Source organism: Rosa chinensis, chromosome 5, assembly GCF_002994745.2.
Source record: "Rosa chinensis cultivar Old Blush chromosome 5, RchiOBHm-V2, whole genome shotgun sequence".
In the NCBI taxonomy this organism is placed as follows: Eukaryota; Viridiplantae; Streptophyta; class Magnoliopsida; order Rosales; family Rosaceae; genus Rosa; species Rosa chinensis.
In genome coordinates, this window is record NC_037092.1 from 66,756,014 (window position 1) to 66,776,351 (window position 20,338).

Sequence of the window (20,338 nt, forward strand, 5' to 3'; positions counted from 1 at the left end):
CATTCTACTCTGGATATCATTTCCAAACGTTCTCTATATGCTTATTGTAATCAGGGTTTAGATTTAATATCCGCTCCCTGTATTCGACAGTTTCATTAATCGAAACTTAAGGACAATCGCACCACAGCCCTTTATTCTCAAAAAATCAATTTGCGACGTGCATTTTTTCAGTTCACCCATAAAGTGTTATTCTGTAATTTTTTTGAGTTACTCGGGACACAGTGTCACATGGTGATTGTCTATTTGTCTCTACTCCCATCTTTCTTTGCCGCTTTCAAATCTTTTCAAAAAATAAAAGATGCACCAAGGCCTGAGCACACACTAACATTTCCGATCTTTCCACAACTCTGAGAGAGAGAAAAATGGATTCCGATCTCCCTCTGATCGAAATCGCCGGAGAAGACGACTCGCTTCTTCAGTCGACTCCACACGGCGCCGTTTCGACCAGCACCGCCACCAACGACGACGCCTATTTCTTTTGCTCGCCTCTCCAACCCCCCAGATCCAGACCCAAAGGTTAGGGTTTCATCTCCCTCCCACTCCAATTTTACGCCTCCCTCCTTTTACGCTGTTCTAGCTTTCTAGGGTTTCTTTAATTCATCGTTGAATTTGAATAATGCGACTCAAATCGAACTCTAATTTTGCAGCCTTTCTGTAAATTCGAATCCATTATGTACATGTTTGTGTTCTGATTTTACGTAATTAGACCTACATTACAACTTACAGAGCGTAAATAGGAGTTTCTTTTGAATTCTATTGCAGAGGGTGTGAAAGTGAATGGGGATACCCAAAAATCTTCATGTAGGGATAGTATGAATAAAGAGAACACTAACTTGAACAAGATTGAAGAAAAGAAATTCAGCCTCCACCCGCAGCAAATGAAGAGGAAAAAGAAGGGAGGATACAATTTGCGTAAAAGCCTTGCTTGGGATCGAGCTTTCTTTGAGGAAGAAGGTTAAATTTTTGTTTTTGAATTTGGCAACCTTTTTTCATAGGATTGCAAAGCTGGGATTTATAAGGGTTTTGCCCTTTTCTTTTCTCAGGTGTATTGAACTCCGAAGAATTATCCATGATTACTGGCAGTGTAAACTCTAGTGGGTCGCTGTCAGTCATCCATGAAGAGACTAGTTGTGGTACTGATTCAGCGTATCTTCAGGGGCTTGAAGATAACTTATTCAAGGAGATTCCGGGAAGTACACCAAAGAAAGATGGGATTACTGGTGGCAGACCATTGCCAAAGCATGCTTCACCAGCTAGAGATAATGCAGTCCCAGGTTCTGCGGTTAGTTCCCACATCTGTGAATAGGATGGTAAAGTTTTCTGTAAGTTAAAGATTGTTGCATCAAGTCTTGTGAAATTAAATTCCTGTGTGATTTTTTGTTTTCCAGGGCAGACGGAAGGTGCTATCAGCTCGTGATAGCAATAGAAGTGGCTCAAAACGCAGTGGTTGCCCTCGCCCTATGGCTTCCTCTTCATATCCTTTTGACTAAGTTTCCTTTATGTAGGAGTTTTGGTATTTCTTGTAATTGATATGAATTTGTGGTACAGTTGTCCTTGACTTATTTCAACTCTGAAAAGGCCTGCAAATGTGAATACTCTCAAGTCAGCAACTAAAGAACCAAAAATTTCTAAGCTACCTGTTCCAAAACCTGTTCCATGTGCTCTCTCTAAGACATCCAAGAACGTGACGGTTGGTGCAAGTGATCTAAAACAGAGTCAGATTGCTCATCCTGGTAAGGATTTAGATGTTTTTTTTACTTAGGAGAACTTTAAAGTGTCATTACCAAAAATATCTGCTGCGCTCATATTTTTATAGCATGTTTTTACTCTGTTAAAGATAAGTATATATTAATTTTCAATTGGAATCAGTTGGCATTATCTGATTATGTTGTGTTAATTGCTTCTCTCTGATGCGGCAGTCAATTTGAACAACACCAAAACTGGTCTAAATAATGCAAAAGTTGGTCCTATGGGAAAATCCTTGACTGCTAAAAGTTGTACTCGTCCAACCAGAAGAAATGTGGTGAGAACTTGAAGCTTATTGAAATGTTATTGTTTATCAATAACTAAAAGATTTGGGACTATAAGTAGTCGACATTTTCTTCATTTTGCATTAATGATTACTTATTAATAATGATGTGTGTGCTTCATGCCCTGTGAATTTACATAACTGTGCAGGCCAGTTCAGTGAAGTCTTCACCAACCAAAGCACAATGTCTGCCGGTTACAGAAGCAAAAAATGGATCAGAGGTTATCACAAAACAAGCACTTCCTTCTGCCAGTCATGCATCATACTGCCGTGATGACAGACTTAGAAAAGTTGCAGTTCCTCTTCCTCACACTGGTGTGAACTTGCCACATACTCAACTCCAAACATCAAAACCATCAGGTTTGCGGATGCCATCACCCTCGCTGAGTTTCTTTAATCAGGTATTTTCACGTGAATTTGAATTTGTAGCTTTGTAGCTGCATAACAGAGTATATATTTCTACTTGTCAATATTTCTGAATTTTCTTTGCCACTCATTTGTTTTTTTTTTGTGGTTAATTTCTTTGTAGCAAAAAGCTTCTTCTTTACCTGGCTCCCATAAGAGCAGTTCACAACCATGCAAAATTCCTAAGTTTAGGCAAATTGGTTCTGTAAATCCAAGTCATGAATTGGGGCCGCCTTCACTTGGGAAAATGCCAAATGTGACGAATGCTGGGACAGTAATGGGAAATATTAATGTTCAGTGTTCAAGTTCAAGTTCCGTTCTATCTGATACTAGCCCTGCGGCAATGGACAAAGTGGATTCAGTCTCGCAAATAAGACATGTGCGGGCGGAACTCAAGGTATCATCTAAGTCAAAAGGTTATGGTATGACAGAGGATCACAGAAAGTTAAATAGCATACCTGTTCATGGCTACCAACAATCTACCCCACAAGCAGAACCAAATATTACTGAAGAGCTTTCTTACATGGAAGATGTAGAATTTCAGAGGAGTGATGATAAATGTCTAATGGATCAGGGGTTGTCTCTTGCATTTCCTCCAAAAAGTACAGAGATTCAGGGCCACAGTTTCGAGAAGGTTGCAGATGCTAGTCCAGAAGTCCAAAATGGTAGTGCAGCTGAATACAAAATAGCTGATGCCTTCTCTTACTCTAGATGTGAAGATCAAGCAAAAGATGATATTAGTACATTGAAGACAATGAGTAGGAATCTGCATGTGGAAGATGCACAAATGCTGGCTTCAGATAGAAAAACAGATGAAATCAATGATGTCAAGCTGAGCACATCAGCTCCTGATAATTGGCAATTGGTGAAAGTTGATAGTGAAAAACCTGAACACCAAGACCTTTCAAATCCCTGCTACATTGGAGAACAAGTTTACCAGGATGAAAGATTAAACTTAAATGATTGTGTATTGGATAGTTTTGATGTTCTTCCTGAAGATTCCCAGCAGAACAATGTTCTTCCGCGTTTTGAGTCAAATGAAGCAGAAGGAAGTGGTGCCTGCCCAAGTGAACCCGCAATTTCCAGAAACCTTTCTGTTATACCACCTGTGATGCTTGATTGCAGGTTTAATGAAGTGGAAATGGTGGACTCCCCTAGTGTGGAGAATATTGCATCGGTATCTGAAGACAATAGGCCAGTGGTTGAGAACCACAACCTTGATACACAGTTCAGGAATGACATTCGTCTTCATGGGCAAGCTTCTTTGGAATTGCACAACATGGATGAAGATCAAAGAAGAGTTTCACTGACTGCTCATGATATTAAGACAACTTCTTTAAAAAGTGGAGATTCGACGTCCCAACTAAACCTGACAATGCAGGTTGAGGCTAGTTCTGCAAAAGACACAATTGAGCACAGATATTTGGGATTTAAAGGTTCTGATTTATCTGTTGAAAGTAGCTGTCATGCCCCTCAGTTGCAGCCTGAATATGACATAATCTCTTGCCACCAAGATACTTCAATGGCGCAAATTAAATTCATGAGTGATGAAAGAAATGTAATTGAAGAGGAAACTAACGTGCCAAGTGGTGAATTTGATGATGGCAAACACAATGTTCAACAAGCTAAGCAGGTTATGTCTTGCTTTAGGGCAGAAGCTAGAATCCTGAACTGGAATCCAGGGGATTATGGCCTTTCATTTGAAGGTAGCAAATCTGTGGAAGAGTGCCACAAATATAACACTGGGAACAGTGAAGATATCAGTTTGAAAGTAAACTGGTGTGATGCAAGTGGATTGCAAAGCCCCCCTGATCTATCTAAGCATGAAATCTTGGAAGAAGCAAATAAACAAGTTGATGAAGGTAATGATGTGATTAAGGAACCCCTACCTGGATCTCCAGAGGAGTGGTCAGTTGCAAATTGCAGGTACTCAGTGGGTTTTAATAATGCACATAAACTATCTGGATGTCCAGAGCTTCGGCATCCAAATATTGTAGAAGTACAAGTATCACAGGAATTTAAGCCCAGATCAGATTTGAATGGAAATTTGCTTGCAAATAATGCTTCCTGTAAGGAATGTGAGGAAACTGATGAGCTTGTTTTAGATCGGAACGATGCTTGTGGAAGTGAACCCAAGTGTTCAGATGCTTGTATGGAAGGAGCACCAGCAATACCTGACGGCACACCTGATTTGGGGGGAAAGGTTGACTACTCACAACTGGAACTTGCAGCGACTAGAAGTTCCATGGTTGAGCAATCACCAGAAAATGTTCACGGTTTTACAAAGTCCAGGGATACCAATAGGCTATGTGATCAAGCTGCTTCTGTGGAGTCTGACTCATCTGCAAAGACAACCAATGAAGAAGATTCTGTGCAAACTTTGGCATGTAATTCCTTGGAAGGGAAACTAAGGTCATCCCTTATTTCTGATCAGACATCACCAAGTGGAAGCATTCTGCAGGATAATGAAGTTAATGTATTGAGCAGCAACACTTTGGCAGAGGATGCTGAAACTAATATCTTGAACATTAATCATACTCTTGACGATGAACTGCAGCAAGGATTAGATGATACCATGTACCCACCAAAAGATAAGGATGCAACAAAAGAGCTGTATGTAATGAAAAGCTTAGATAAAGTTTATATACTAGTCAATTTGGATGCTACATGAAATTCTGTGAGACTTCAAATTTCTTGTTTCTAATTGCAGTAAGAAGTCTAGGAGCGGAAGGAAGCAAGATGGCCTTGTTATAAAACCTCCATCAGATGCTGTTCCATTCTCTGATGAATGGTTAGCTGCAATTGAAGCAGCTGGAGAGGTAACATTTTTACTAGGCGTTCATGTGCACACTAGATATTCAAGCACACCACTGCTTTTGTCACTCTTTTGCTGCATCTTACAACTTTCTTGATTAATCTTGGGTCCTGATATACACATAATTTTGAAAGTCTCAATGAGTTGAAACTTGAGCTGGAATTGTAACTGCTGGGTCAGGTTGGGCATAGAAATCAATGATAGAACTGAGCTGAACTCTTCCCTTTTTCCATAAGAAAGGTTCTGGCCTGTATTGTTTGATAATACAGCCTGTATAATTTGTTTCCTAATTAAATACAAAGTTCTTGTTAGAAATAAAGAAAAACAAACCCTAGCCTACACGTTGATGATCTAATCACAGATTAAGTTTGAAGTTTAACCATAACTTGTACACACAGTTCACGAGGATGAGTAATTGATGGGATTGAATGTGTGGCTTTTGGACACATAGTTGAGTTTGTTACACATATGTAAATATTGTTATTGCTACTATTATCATGTTTTTCCTTTTGGCTGAATATTGTTAGTATTCTTAGTTCTTGGTTGATACAAGACAAAGATTCAAAACAAAATAACTGCTTTTAGTTTGGTAATAGTTGTCTTATACCAAGATTTTCTGCAGGAAATTTTAACCAAGAAAGGTGGTGCTGTACAGAATTCACCCCCGAACAAGTCTCCTCCTCAACTAGGTCCATATTCGCCGGTGTGTTTTCGCTTCCTAGACAATCTTATGTTGGTGATTTCACACCTGTTTTACATGAACACAACACAGATTTGGACTGCTGGTGATAGAATGAGAAACATCATATTCTTTGAATGAACTTTCTATCAACACTTTCGTCTAGTTTGTCTTGAATTTTTCCAGGGCAGATTTTTTCTTCTAGCACTAAATTTTTCCCAAAATTCTCTCTTAAAACTGAAATGCAAGTTTTGTCTACTTTCTTAGTGGCTTATCTCACTAGGTGGGAAACCCATTTGTATGGAATTAGACTTTTATTTCTATACTAGGAGCTCACTTGTTTCATTGTCTTGAATTTCAGGTGAAACGGAAACAAAATCAAGTAATCGGACCATTTGATTGTACAAAACATACCAACAACCCCCCCGGTTCTCAATAACCTAAGAGGGGTTTGCCTAATCATTCGATGTCATTCACAATATGACAGCCTTTTTTCCTTTGTCAACAACCCAATGTCATCGTCACTAATTCTCTACTGACATTTTCCACAATACCTTCCTCTAGAACATATAATTGAAAAATCCTTCCTTTCTTTTTCCATTTCTTTTTAGATTTTACCACTTTTGTTTTGCCTGCATTTCCAAATGAATAGTGCAGTGCAAACTTTCTCTCAAGAAATGCACACTGGGTACAAGTTTAAATTTTTGAGCAATTCATGGAAAATTTTATTTTTTGCAAGGATTCCTAGTGTGACCGTGTTGAATAGGCCTCAAAATGTTAAGAGGCTGGCAGGCTCATCATCTCCATTCTCCAGTAATTAAACCAGCAAGTTAAAGGAAAAGCCATGATTCACTGGTTTGCTACTTCGCTTTTAGAATTTTTGAAACTTGTTTTAACTTTTGACTAAAACTATAAAATAAGTCTTTGCATGTTTGCGATATTTAATTGAAGTCTACCCTAACTAAGTAGTGAACTACACCACCTCCTAGAGGAGCCTAACTCTTTATCTTATATGAAGCAACTATCTTTCTACTGTTTCCAACCTAATTCATCAAGCCTTTATCATCTAAATTAAGATCTAATAAACAACAATGGCAGAGCTCACAATCCCACTAGCAACCTTCACAACCCAAGTTTTCATCAGCATCTTCAGTAGTACTCATGAGGCTTACCCTACCCCAAGTGGAACCGCGAGTATAACTGCGAGCCTTTCCAAATACATCAAGTACGTTGACCAATGCATAGCTTACATGGTAAGGTCATGCTCGATCCTGAATTGCAAAGAGGAGCCAGAGATGCTTAAAAATACTGCCGTTAGTTGGCGGCATTGCCTGAGCAGTGTCGCTGTTTGACGTTGATGCAGGTGTACTACAAGTACTAGTTTATAGTTAAGTTCGGTAGCTTGAGATATGAACTAGCTGTCTAAAGTGCTATTTGTTCCTTGAAACCCAAGTATTGCTCGTCTCCCCCGTGAGCTTTGGCTAAAGCGGGTCGCATAAATATAAGAGTGATAGAGAGCTAGGAGCAAAGAAATAAGTTCGAGTTTTGAGACGAACTTATTGTATTAGTGTTTGCATGAAACTTGAAGTTTAACTTCCAAATTAAATCATGTATTTGCTTGCTGTATGGGCAAAAGGAGAAGAACCTTTCATTTTGCTAGTGACAAAAAAGAAAATATGTTCAAAGTGATGGAATAAGAATGAGGCCGGAATTTTCAGAAATTCAGAAGCTAGTTTTCTAATCTTAGGGATTTAAGCTCGAGCATCATTTCAATGGAAATGCTTGCATCATGCAGATTCATGGTGTATTTGTATAAGCTGGAGTACGTATCATTTCAATGTGATTGGCAGCATATCCAGCATTCCTATATTGATGCATAACCAGAATTAAGCCATTGCAAAACCCATAAAATAATGTACTAGAGTAATTGTTGATCGAGAACTAAACTATATAGTTACAATTAATCGGATCATAAAAAAAATGTGGTACATCTGACGTTACACTAAAGAGAATAGTAACAAACTAATCATCATTTAGTTCAATACCTAGCTAAAACTAACAGTTTCTCTCTTTGTACATAGATGGTCATTTGGTGCCATGCATAATTCCTTCATCCCACAGGACTATCTTCAATCAGTCTGCTCGTTTAAGAAGAGAAAATACGAAAATGGAACGCCGGGCATCCCAATAAAGCCCAATTTGATCACCTTCCTTCAATTTCCTCACATTCACAAACTCCTTCTTCCAGTTTGCTTGCAAAACGTAACTCTTTGACGACGGCCAGTATTTGAAGACCAACTCATGCTTCGATTTCATGTCACAGTCGTAAACGGTGACAAGTTCCCCATTGCTACTGTGGACCCTTTCGTTCAAGCTCTTGTTCATGAACCGCAAAACATGTTTCTGGGTTAAACTCTTGGGCACCAAAAGCCTGCTCAATTCTCCGAGGTCGCTGACCGTCAACTTCTTCTTGATGATCCACGGGTCGTAGGCAATGGAGCCCAGACTTAGCCCTAGATCAAGACCTCTGTGTTCAGCTTGGTTGAGTGCACAGGGTAGGTGTTGCTCTTCCCTTGTTGAAGCAAACAGAGATGGAAACAGGAGTGTTTCAGCCATGTACGTTGTTGGTGGGTAGATCAGGAATTACAGAGAAGACGACGGAGACCGATTTCGAAATAGGAATTAATGGCTGAATGGGTCTGTGAGATGAATGAAAATGCAGAGACTATTGGGGGGTTATATATAAGATCTTCGAGCACTTCCCTATTGCTTTTCCTTTAGTGTGTGGGCAAACTATATATCCTTCAATTCCTAGTTTCATCGGGGGAATATGTTTTTCCTTCGTCAATAAGGATTAATTTCAAAATTTCAAGTGAGCTGGCATCGCGTTCGGGACTGACACGGATAGGCCCCACAATATTTTATATTTTGCAAAAAGAGCCATGTTATTTTTTAAATTCTGACAATTTTCTCACAAAAATTTGATTCTGGCCCCTACAATTAAAATTGCTGTTTTTTTTTTTTTTTTTGAAAATGAAAATTGCTGTTTTTATTACATAGAAGCTTCCCATCCGCCCCTGCTCACACCGTCTATACGTTCGTGACACAAAAGATTGATTGCTCATACAGGAGCTTGTTCTACCCACCCAGGTGGGTGCTCACCTAGGGTCTTCAACGGTGCGTGCAATACACGCGCTGTTAGGATCCTAAGCCAAAAAAACGTCAAGATCGCAGTAAAACTTGTTTTACTACACTCACCCTTGCACGTGATATATGAGACAACCTAAAACAAAAAGAAATAAGAGTATTTTCAGCCGCATAGAACGGTTAGAACCCAAATGAGAAGAGGAGACACAGAAATTGGGAAGGAGAGATCGAATCAAGCTGATTAAACCTCAGCATCGGTGCCTTCTGCCGATTCTCCTCTTTCTTGAAGTCGAAGCCGTTCCGGAATCAGGACCTCCCCTTTCCGGCTACTTCGTCATGAGCATCGGGCTAATGGGCGGTTGAGCAACTTAAGCGAACCGCCTCTACGCTTCACCATCGCTCATAAGACAGCCTGTCGGTCTGGTGTGATCCTATGTCAATGGTATAGTCGTCGGCAACAATCGCAAGTTGGCGAAAATTAAATTCGAGTGAGTTCGAGTCACTGGAATTGAGAAGGATTCCATTATTTGGGTTACTGGGTTTTGGGCGATTTGATCTTTCGGGCTGCGCTTTCAGGACCAGAACAACATTAGCAGGTTATTCATCTGTGATTTTTGTATAGTCAATTGTTTTTTGTTTATATTTGTTCCTGCGTATCATAAATATTGAATAGTGAATTAGAGTTTTACCATAATGTATCACCAGAATTACTGAACAGGTGATGGGCTTCATGATGGAGGAGCATAATCAGAAGAATTTTGAAGAGTCCAACTCAGGACCAAAAGGGGTACATTTGGTGGATTCGGCTAATTTGGATGTCGCATGTTTAGAAACAGAAATTGGGAGGTTGACATACACAGTTGATTGCATGGAACCCAAGCTGGAGGATTTAATATTACATGTATATATTTAACTTAGAACATGCGATGCTTGAAATATTGAATGGTGATTGTATTGAGGAAATTGTTTCTGAGGTTGTCGAAATTGTGAGTTTAAAGGCCAATAAGACTCATAACCTGTTGAGTCGAACTGTTGGTACAACCTTTGTGGAGCAAATGGATGAGGATTTGTTTGGTGAACATGGGAGAAGCAGTCAAGACCCACTAAAAAAATTGACCAAGTCACCAATGCTGGATGGCTATGCTGATGAGGGACCCCATGAGGAACTCATACATGATGAGGTAGCTTCGTGAACACTCCCACCCCCTTGATAAACTGATTAATGTACAGAATGCTATATTCTTTTTAAGCTATTTTTCAACTAAAATTATGTGATACTATTAGAAAATTATATTGTCACCGCCATCATATCAACACCGCTCTAACTTGCAAACTCTATTTGTTGGTGAACACAGCACAAACCTGACTCCGTTACGAGGGTTAAACAGCAGCCACAAAAGACTCTTCGTTCTCGGAAGCAACAAAGGAGTAAACCCAAAGCCCCAATTTTTGCAATAAGCGGTCTCATCACACCTGAGAATGCACATCTCATGAAATTTTTATTTAGGAAGAATGGAATTGGAGAAGACAAGTGGAGGTAAAAAATTATGCTATTATTTTGTGTAATTAATTATCATTATAATTGTAGGCTCTGATATATGTTCCTAAGTTATTGTAATTGTAGTTTAGTCTGATATGAACCTGGTTATCTCTTTATTCATGAAATTTTATCCACTGTTGTCAAACTAATATTGGATTTAATAGCATAATACTATATCTAAGTTCATCTGTGTATGTTGGAACCCGGTCATGTTATCAGACTGAAAGTAGGAGTAGGGGCCTTCAGTTAATCAATACAGGGTCAGATTTATATTCCGAACTAAACACTCTTAAATATTCGTGCAGTGAAGTAGTAGCTAGTTATGGTGACTACGCCGTTACTAGAAAGGAATTTCAGTGTCTCTCTCCAGCAACTCCACTATCTTGCAAGGCTAGACTCTCATCTATTTCCCATTGTACATATAATTGATTAGATATTTATTTTCACACTCATTTAATGTCCACTTATTATAACTAGGTCATAAACGTATCTACGGCGTATTTGAATGAGCTGGAGTCAGAACATTGGTTTCTCCCTTCCTTTTTTGGGGTATGAACATCTGTTGCCCAAAACATTGCTAGAAAATTTGAAATTATTGCATCCACATGGTTTGGTTAACAAATCATTTCATATCGCAGAAACGAGCGAGGGTAAAAGATGAATCATGTAGCTATGCTAAGTGGCTCACATCAACCATTGAGATGTGTGGTCTTAAGAGGTTTCATCGCTGTCTCCAACAATGCTCCAAGGTAAATTTCTGCAACCATAGTTCCATTATACTTGAAATTTTATTGAATGTATATTCTTTACCGTATTGAGGACTATGATGTAGATATTCATTCCCTTGCACGACAATATGGAAGAGTACTGGATTCTGTTGGTCATGCACCTCCCTGAAAAAAAGGTAGAGGTACTGGACAGCTTCCTTGATGTAAGGTCACGTGAGAGGCGAATGGATCATGCAAGAGACGTGGTTAGTTCCACATAGACAATGCCCCTTTTTATTAATTGCATTCTTTGTCTATGATTATGATGTGATATCAATGTGGGCAGATGGCAATGTTGCAGAAGGTATTTGGTACTGAAACAACATAGTCAAACTCCAAATTTTATCATTTTCCATCATTCACTCTTAACTTTTCGGACTTTAACCCAACGCATGAACAAAAATCTGAGAGTGGGGTATTTGTTATAAGGCACATGCAGTACTACCGTGGCATGTGGTCAACAACGGATAGTACTGCAACTTACCTAACGAATTTTTTGATGCAATAGACTGATTAAATATTTACTTTTTGTACTTTGGTGTCAGTTTCATTCGGAGGACCAGCGTACTCGATTGGCACTTGAAATTGTTCTTCATCCAAGGAATGAACACCGTCAAATATTGATTAGAGCAGCAGCAGGAGCTTCGATGCCTCCAATAGGTGAAAGTGAGCTATTCAAAAATATTCCTCTTCCACCAACCTGAAGAAAGTTTCGTAGCCACCGTAAGCGGCGAGATCATGTGTCGGGACGTCTAGGTTATATCTTGGTCTTAAGTATTAATTAGATGACAGTTTGAGTAATTTATTGTGAGAGCCCATACCCAAAACAGGGTCGTTTTTATTTTGTTTTTGTTTGGTTGTTGTGGTAGTCATATTTTCAGTTTTGGCATCACTTTATCAGTTTATCTAGTGCTACTGTTTTCATAGACTTTGTGGTATCCAAGTGTATTATTTTTGTTTCCATGGTCTAGTCTTCGTAATTTTTGTTTGTTTATTTGGCAGCAATTTGTTTGGTTGATATGATCTGTTTGTTTATTGATTTAATTGCATGTTGCGTGGTGAACAATTATTGTGGGAAACCATGGTTGACCTGAAGAAGTGTTTGTGTTCGCCGTGCCCAGAATAGCCCAATTGAAATCGGAGAGGCTTATAGTTATACTGACAGGACCCGCCCCAAATTTCACCCCGAAATCCGAAGTAGTCCTGCGGGGCCCACCTTAGAAGAAATTCTACAAAAAATTTGGCAGAATTTCCCCTAAAAATGGACTACCCAAAACCTGTAGAAACACACAACACTTCAAGCAAACCAACCTTATACTCCTGGAGCCACCCTGCTCCCCATTTCACAACATTCCCCAACTCGCAAAACACAAAACTCAACTTAACAATACCAATCCCAAAGGTTATCAGAGCAATACTAATACACAAGGAAATAAAAAGTAGAGTAAAGGATCAAGGGATCCTACAATGCGGAAGTGGTGACAATTATGCCTCAAATGTCATGTACGCCCGACCTCCACTAATTCGCCTGCAAACTGGGCATTTGAAACCGAAGGGCCCAGGAGAAAGTACATAAAAACGTTAGCGTGAGTGGACAAAAATAAACAATTTCAAACAAAAGGGATTTTATACTTTCCCACATTTATTTCTTTAAAAAATTCCTGATGCATGCAATGATTAACGAAAATAAAACAAGAGGAGTTCCACTCATGAAAACCGACTAGCCCCGCTAGTCACAAACGATTAAAAGAAAAGGTTGAAACTCTGATACTCAAGGAAATAAAACCAGCCCCGCTGGCTAAAATAAATCGGACTAGCCCCGCTAGTCGAAAATAGTATAATGAGTAGGGGAAGACGATAGCCATACGAGTGAGCCTCCTAGGCTCGGGTGATAGCCTCCCAGGCTAAAGTACTCCCATTACTCCCGTAATATACCCTTACGCCACTATGTGTAGCGATAGGATACTGGGCTTGAGAATTACTATCACAGAGACAGTAACCAGCGCCACAAAGGCGGAGGGCTTCGGTGATCCCATCACCTCGCCACAAAGGCGGAAGATCAACGCTAGCAATGATAAGTCACCCAAAGTATGGCAAAAGAAAATCCAAAAACCTCATAAATCCATAAAACATAAGGCTTCCCCATCTCTCATAAAAGAATTTCCAATGACGTGTCCCACACGCCAAGATAATCTCGAGTTTAAAATAAATAGGAAGAAATAATAATAAACATGTTATCCGTAAACCGAAACAAAACCAATTTCAAAATCATCATCAAGGCATTCCCAATGCCAAAACCGAAGTCGATAAATAAATAAGGAATATAACTCCATCGAAATCCCATTTCGAAAATCCTTTAAAAGTCTCAAATCGAAATAGAATATAATTAAAAGTATAATTCCGGAAATCACCTCAGAAATATATAATTCGTCAAATAAGATTATAAATCATAATCAACTTCGGAAACAAATCATTATCGAAAGCACTTATATGAGATAAAGCGAAATCAATCTCTGAGACTAAATCACACGCTCGAAATGTAAATTGATAACTAAATAGAACATATTCAAAGAAATAAATGCATGCATCATTTACTTAAAAACAAAAGTCCACTCACAGTATTTAGCTAGTCCAGTCGACGATCGGTATCCTCCTCGTATGAAAATTCCTCTCGTCCTCTACTAATAATACCCTTAAAAACGTAATTACAGGACGGAAATTAAATTTACGATAATTAGTTAATGAAAAATCCTAATCATCCCCTTAAACCGAACTCTTTCAATCCCTCTCGGATTCCCTCCAAACTACCATAGAGTCCAATTCGTCGATATATAATTTCTATGTATTATACAAGAGAAATCCGATCGTCGGATTCTCGATATTCAATAACTGGTATTATAGTTTTCCAACAATTCAAAATCCAATCCCAACTCTTCCAATTTTCACCAAAATCACAATTATAGCCTCTATAATTCAAATGCTATTTAAAACAACTAAATTTGGGCTTAAAGCTCCACTCTACGCGCCACCATACGCCGTCCACAGTGGCGGCACGTGGGCCACACGCGCCACCGGCAACCACCACCAATGGCCACCAAATTTTGGCAGCACCACCTACACAACAGACCCAACATTTTTCATAACTACAACAAGTTCCAATTTTACCTTGAAGGGCTCCAAATTGGCCGGTGAAACTTTTCCAGAAAACTCCAAGAACCCTAGAAATTGCAAATCGTTAATTCGACCTCTACATTGCAAATTGAAATGAAAGACCTTAGGGGAAATGATCTATGTCAAAAACCGAACCTTCGACGCCGGTTTGGTGGCCGGAGACGGCCGGAATCGCCGGAAATCGACTGAAATCCCAATCTGCTACAGTAACCTTCACAGCTCCCAATCGAGCTCTTCCGGCCAAATTGCTGCAAAACACCACCACAGACGTGACCAGGGTGAGGAGTAAGGCTGTCAATTCCGACACGACCAGATAACACGACTCGAAACCAACACGAAATAAAGCGGGTTGAATCCGCACGATTAAAAAGCGGGTCGGTCGCGGGTCAACCCGCCATGACCCATTTAATAAACGGGTTGGCCACGGGTCAACCCGCCAACACGAAGTGAACCCGTATAACCCAATTATGTTATACTTCTTCTTGAAATTTTGGACGTTGGGAGTATTTGATCCTATGATTGGACAATTTGAAATATTTTACTTCATCATTATTTGATTTAATTATTTATATTCTTCGTCTTGTGGATTTTTTTAGTGAATTTAATGAATTTATGATTTTTTTTTTAGTTTATGGGTCGCAATGTATCCTTAAATGAGTCATTTGATCTAATATGACACGACCTATTTATTAAATGGGTTAAGCGGGTTGGAAACGGGTAACCCGTTTAGTAAATAGGTTGAGTTTGGGTTTAAATTTTCGACACGATTATTAAATGAGTTGGGTTTGGGTTTGTCTCTTATATATGACACGACAAATACCTTGACCCGACACGAACCCAACCCGACACGAACCCAACCCGACACGATCCATTGACAGCCCTAGTGAGGAGGCGAGCCAGCTGATGTCCAGATTCCATCGTGGGGTGGCCGGAGGAGGAAGAATCAGGCCGAAGAGGAAGAAAAGGTCGGGGGAGAAGAGAGAGAAAAACTGGGTAAGTTTCCAAAAATGGCAACTTACCACAGTAACTCGGCTATTTATAGAAACTTACTACATGAACAGTAACTTTCATCTTTCGCTTATAACTTTCGTATACGAACTCCGATTTTTACGTACCACATATCCACGCGCTCGGTTTAACGTCCCCTACAACTTTCATGAAGAACATTTTCTCAAATTTTAACCCGAATAAAAAGTCAACTTTTAGGGCCACTAAAAGTACTAAAACGACAGTAAAAGTGAAAGTAAGGGTCGTTTACCGTCCAAATGACTAGTAAATTAGTATATTCAGGTTCGGGACGTTATATATACACTGTGTTAGCTTTTTTATTTGAATCCTTTTCTTTTTATTTCTTGAAGCATCCGAACTAAGTTTGAAATTTTGGCCTGGAACAATTTTGAAAGAGTGAAGAAATTTTGTGGTGGCTGTGTATGTTTATGTGTTTTTGATTTCGAGCTTTCGAGGAGTCTGTGAAATATTGAGGTATATTTTGAAATGGATACACAACTGCTCGGTACTATATATAGCTATTGAAGTTAGGAGAAGTATGAGTCAAGGTTAGCACTACTACAAAGCTTTAAGACGATGTAAATAGTAATATAGGAATTCCGTCAGAAGTTAAGGTTTCCAGTTTTTAAGGTGATGCTAATCTGCATATAATCTTGCAATTTTTACAACTTCATTAGTATTCCCTGTTTCCATTTTAATTTAGGTTGATAAGGTGGTCTGGGTTGGAGCTTTTTCACTGTTTTGTTTGTTTGGACTTAGGAAATTGTTATTGACTCTTACTTTACGCAATTGACTTGAAACTCTTTTACTATAATTTTATAAATGTATATCACTTCTCTGGTGAAGTCCTAAACAATATAGGATCAGATATTCCTCTGTTTTCTGGGTTCCATTTTCGTTTATTTACTTGGGTTTTCTTGACCAGGCAGAATTCAGTACGTTTGCACATTGCTTATTGCTTCTAAGTTTTTGTTTTTGTTGAGAACTGGAGATGACTTGGTTGAATTGATTAGGTTCCTTAGTTGACTTAAAAATAAAAATTGTAACTTTAATATTGGACTAAAGAGGGAACACCATCCTTCAAGAAGATTAGGGGTAATTGATCAAATAGAGGTAGACATTGATTGATGGTGAGATATAGGGTCTTCTTCTTTCCTCTGCACAGAGAGAGAGAGAGAGAGAGAGAGAGAGAGAGAGAGAGAGAGAGAGAGAGAGAGAGAGAGAGAGAGAGAGAGAGAGAGAGAGAGAGAGAGAGAAGGGACTAGAGGAAGAAGAAGTGACTTAGCAGTAATTTCCTGCTCCCAGGCGTTGTTATTCATCAATAGGTATGGACTCTTGCCGCTGCATCTCACCGGGTATATCAATAGGTATGGATTTTCAACTGCTATTATTCCAACACTTTGTGGGTGTAGTACTTCCGATTTGTAGTTCTATGTATTTGCAGTTGTTTCCGGTTTGATTTGTGGTTTGGGTGAGTGGTTTTGTGATTGGTGTGTTGTTTTTCTATTTCTGTTATTCTTGCAACTTTGCAAGCTCTTTCTCACCATTTTTTTTTGGGGGTTTTGTAATTCTTTTTTGGCATCAAACGGAGCTTTATTGCTTGCGATTTGCGAATTTGGATTTTGATCAAGGTAATTGTGGTCAGATCATCAGTGCTTTGCTTTTGTTCCTTTTCTTCAGCTGCTTTTGATTAGGGTAATTAGGTGGGCGGGTTCTGGGTTTTTACTTGATGCATGTTCTTTTTTTGTGCAGAAATAGATTCAGCAAAGAAGACCTCCTTTGGTAATTGTTCTCGCTGTCTAGACTTTTGTTGAATTTAGCATGAGAATTGTCGGAGAAATCATGCCCAATTTTAAATCTTTAGAGATTTTTTGACAAGGATTCTTTTTATGAGATCTCTAGACGATTAATTCCTTTGAAGTTGTAAGTTATGAAACAGGGTTTTGGTTAGATTGCTCTATGGTCTCTTACCGCTGCATCTCACCGGGAAAATGCAGGTATATCAATAGGTATAGATTTTCAACTGCTATTATTTTTGTTGTTGAAGAAAGACAAGTTGATTTGTACCAATTATGGCAGATGTTCTAATTTTGTTCATAGTTTTATGTCCTGAAGCTTATTGATTTATGTATCTGCTATGATTCTCATATTGGTAGGGTGATTTTGTACTTTGCACAAAGTGTTTTGAAAATGGAAACTATGGGAAGAACAAATTGAAGTTAGATTTCAAGTATAACAACCAGTACGTTGAAAAGAGTGGTAATACTGGAGTTGAGTGGACTGAATCAGAAACTTCCTTTAACTCCTAGAAAACTTTACTTCTGTCCAAAATTTGTGTGCGATATTATTTGCTTTCTATGACATAGTCAGAAAACCTAGAATTGGAATTTGAAGTTTATTGATTGATTGTGTTCCCTTGGGGTTCAATTCTCCAGGTGGTTTTGGATGCCACACCTAAATTGAAGAAATTTTTGCATTCATTTTCTTTATGGCATTGATATTCGAATAATTGTTGATTTGCTTTTTGTGTTGTTTCTGGGAATTCTGACCACACGGAAGACACCACTTTCCTTGCATCGGCGTGCTGTGATACGGGCTTGACAATTACTTTTGGTAATATTTCTTTGTGGAGGGCGCTGCCTTTTTTTTTTTTCATGTTCACCATCACCAAACTACTTCCCAGAACGTTTCATACTCCTTGTATCAGCATCTTCCACAATTGGTTTCTGGTTAACTGTCTTCCTCTTGCAGACCGGTTTTGTCCCATGAGGTGGACTAAGATTTTGGGCGCATGAAATGATTTCTGATGCAAAACTAGGATTAGGCTTGCCCCTTTTTTTTCTCTCACCCTCCTTTGAACACACTAACTGTCTTCTCACCACCACTTGTGCTGCATTTCAACACAACTTTTCCTTTCAGAAACTGAAGCCCATGGCAAGTGAAAAGTAAGCATAGAATGTGTCCACTGCCTTGACGCTGCTAAACTCAACACCAAACATATCAGAGGATCTAAGATCTTCATACTTCTTGCCATTAAAGTGTAGACAATCCAGATTCTCATCCATATTTGCACTCTGCGAAGCTTCCTCATCCAAGAATAACTCTTCGTACTCATCTGAAAAGTCATCCTCATCTACAGACCAACCATGGTAATTCGGTTCACTGAATTGCATGCCACTCTCATCCATGATTTCTCTCCCTATATCTGCAGTGCAAAGAAAGTAGAATTTTAAAAGTGGGCAAGATTCGTATAATCACATGCTTTCAAATTGAAAAAACAAATATATATAATCACAGAAAATCTAATCACAGATTATAGCTTTGACCCATGCTTTCAAAAAAGAAAAAGAAAAAAAAAGTATAATCACAGAAACAAAAAAGAAACATTATAGTCTTATGTAGTCTGTGATTAAATAACTCCAATTATACAAATATGTACGCATTCAAGCATTATAAAAGTATACCTTTTTGGGCTCTGTACGTAGAGGGAGTGAGGGACGAACATCAAGAAGACAAGAACGGTTTTGTCAGATAGCTGAATTGCAAATCAACCGCAGTAATATATCCCTAATCTATCCCTAATCTATAACAAACATTTAAAACTCCAAATCAACCGCAGTAATATATCTAAATGCAACTCAAAACATTACAAACTGTAAAGGAAAAGAGCAATTCTCTCTTACTCCTCGTTCACTCTTAGTTTCATAGCATACCAGAGCAATTGATTTCGACCGCAATGTTTATTTGACCACGAAATCTTCAATCCACTGCTAAATCAAAACCCACGAAATTGAATTTGACATCAATCCTTAACCCTTAAAATTGCCCCAAATTGAATTGATTAAATTGAAATCATACTTACATTGAATTGATTGATTACCTGGAATTGAAGAAGGAGACTGACAGAAGTAGGTTACTTTGATCGCTGAGAGAAGTAGAGAAAGACTGAGAGGAAGTGAAAGGAATCGCCTGGCGAACAGGTCATACACCCCGAGTTCCAGTTCGCCACTTCGGCAGTTTATTACTTGGGGTGGGCTTGACAATCCTACACCCAATTGGGAAAACCAAAAATAAAAAATAAAAATTCAAGCCCAAATTATTCCGGTGGGCTTCAGTCCTCCCAAGCCACTACCACTAAGTTACCTCATATTTTTTTTTTATTGAAATCTTTTTAGTAAGTTATACCTCAAAATTTATGTCAATAATTAACATTAGTCACATAAATATTTGCATGTCAATAAAAAGACCAATTAACCCAAAAAAAATTGTTAAAATATATTGTTAAGTTAAGTGGACGTAATAGTCATTTGACTAATGTATTAATATAGTAATTGAATAGCTCAAGTTGATAATTTTACACAGTACCTACAAAGACAAAAAAAATATATGTGTAATCTAAAATTTATCAATTTATACATCTCATAACCAACAAGGCTGAGGAAATAGAATTCATGAAATTCAACCGTTGGATGTTTTCATGACATGAAGAAATGGTCAGGATCAAAATTTCAACTATTTTTGTCTTCGTTTGCGTCTTGATCTTTGTGGTCAACCGTAAACCCTAAATACACATAAAGCTAACATGCATGTAACCACTCATCCACAACTTCTTTTTTCAAACTGTCAGGTCTCACACTCTCGTGGGTATGAGCTATATAAACCAATTTAAAAATTCAGGAAATTCTAGTTTCTTGTGGTTAAGCTCCTCTTAGGAAAGTATAAGCGTAAAAAGGGTCGATTGTTTTGTTCCACATTGAAATGACGGTGGATGGAGTTA

The 20,338-nt window shown here is 38.6% G+C and overlaps 3 protein-coding genes and 1 long non-coding RNA gene across 5 annotated transcripts; 3 read left to right on the forward strand and 1 right to left on the reverse strand.

Annotated features, from left to right (window-relative positions):
- Positions 1 to 267: 267 nt before the first annotated feature.
- LOC112202622 lies at positions 268 to 6,639 on the forward strand. Its single transcript, XM_024343620.2, has 11 exons — positions 268 to 516; positions 763 to 954; positions 1,044 to 1,282; positions 1,389 to 1,474; positions 1,570 to 1,733; positions 1,920 to 2,023; positions 2,179 to 2,430; positions 2,559 to 5,047; positions 5,145 to 5,253; positions 5,872 to 5,952; positions 6,290 to 6,639. The coding sequence occupies exons 1-11, from the start codon at positions 363 to 365 to the stop codon at positions 6,365 to 6,367; spliced, it is 3,948 nt and encodes a 1,315-aa protein (XP_024199388.1). The 5' UTR covers positions 268 to 362; the 3' UTR covers positions 6,368 to 6,639.
- A 1,333-nt stretch (positions 6,640 to 7,972) lies between these two features.
- Positions 7,973 to 8,671, reverse strand: LOC112163891 (B3 domain-containing protein At2g33720-like). Its single transcript, XM_024300155.2, has one exon. It carries the CDS (start codon positions 8,542 to 8,544, stop codon positions 8,062 to 8,064), a length of 483 nt encoding a protein of 160 aa, XP_024155923.1. The 5' UTR covers positions 8,545 to 8,671; the 3' UTR covers positions 7,973 to 8,061.
- A 2,620-nt stretch (positions 8,672 to 11,291) lies between these two features.
- LOC121049379 (ubiquitin-like-specific protease 1A) lies at positions 11,292 to 11,793 on the forward strand. Its single transcript, XM_040506323.1, has 3 exons — positions 11,292 to 11,364; positions 11,448 to 11,588; positions 11,669 to 11,793. Exons 1-3 carry the CDS (start codon positions 11,317 to 11,319, stop codon positions 11,708 to 11,710), a joined length of 231 nt encoding a protein of 76 aa, XP_040362257.1. The 5' UTR covers positions 11,292 to 11,316; the 3' UTR covers positions 11,711 to 11,793.
- A 5,142-nt stretch (positions 11,794 to 16,935) lies between these two features.
- LOC121053105 lies at positions 16,936 to 17,910 on the forward strand. 2 transcript variants are annotated; one of them, XR_005810786.1, is made up of 4 exons: positions 16,936 to 17,192; positions 17,314 to 17,343; positions 17,483 to 17,570; positions 17,718 to 17,910. It is a non-coding gene; the product is annotated as an uncharacterized LOC121053105 (long non-coding RNA). The 2 variants fall into 2 exon arrangements; XR_005810787.1 differs by having other exon boundaries at positions 17,490 to 17,570.
- The last annotated feature ends 2,428 nt before the right edge of the window (positions 17,911 to 20,338 follow it).

Excerpts from the sequence above, each read along its gene's own strand:
- LOC112202622 (XM_024343620.2), top strand. The coding sequence starts at position 363 with ATGGATTCCGATCTCCCTCTGATCGAAATCGCCGGAGAAGACGACTCG. Across the intron at positions 955-1,043 it reads AGCTTTCTTTGAGGAAGAAG|GTGTATTGAACTCCGAAGAA; the intron begins GTTAAATTTTTG and ends TTCTTTTCTCAG. Across the intron at positions 5,048-5,144 it reads AAGGATGCAACAAAAGAGCT|TAAGAAGTCTAGGAGCGGAA; the intron begins GTATGTAATGAA and ends TTCTAATTGCAG.
- LOC112163891 (XM_024300155.2), bottom strand. The coding sequence starts at position 8,544 with ATGGCTGAAACACTCCTGTTTCCATCTCTGTTTGCTTCAACAAGGGAA.
- LOC121049379 (XM_040506323.1), top strand. The coding sequence starts at position 11,317 with ATGTGTGGTCTTAAGAGGTTTCATCGCTGTCTCCAACAATGCTCCAAG. Across the intron at positions 11,365-11,447 it reads GTCTCCAACAATGCTCCAAG|ATATTCATTCCCTTGCACGA; the intron begins GTAAATTTCTGC and ends ACTATGATGTAG. Across the intron at positions 11,589-11,668 it reads TGGATCATGCAAGAGACGTG|ATGGCAATGTTGCAGAAGGT; the intron begins GTTAGTTCCACA and ends CAATGTGGGCAG.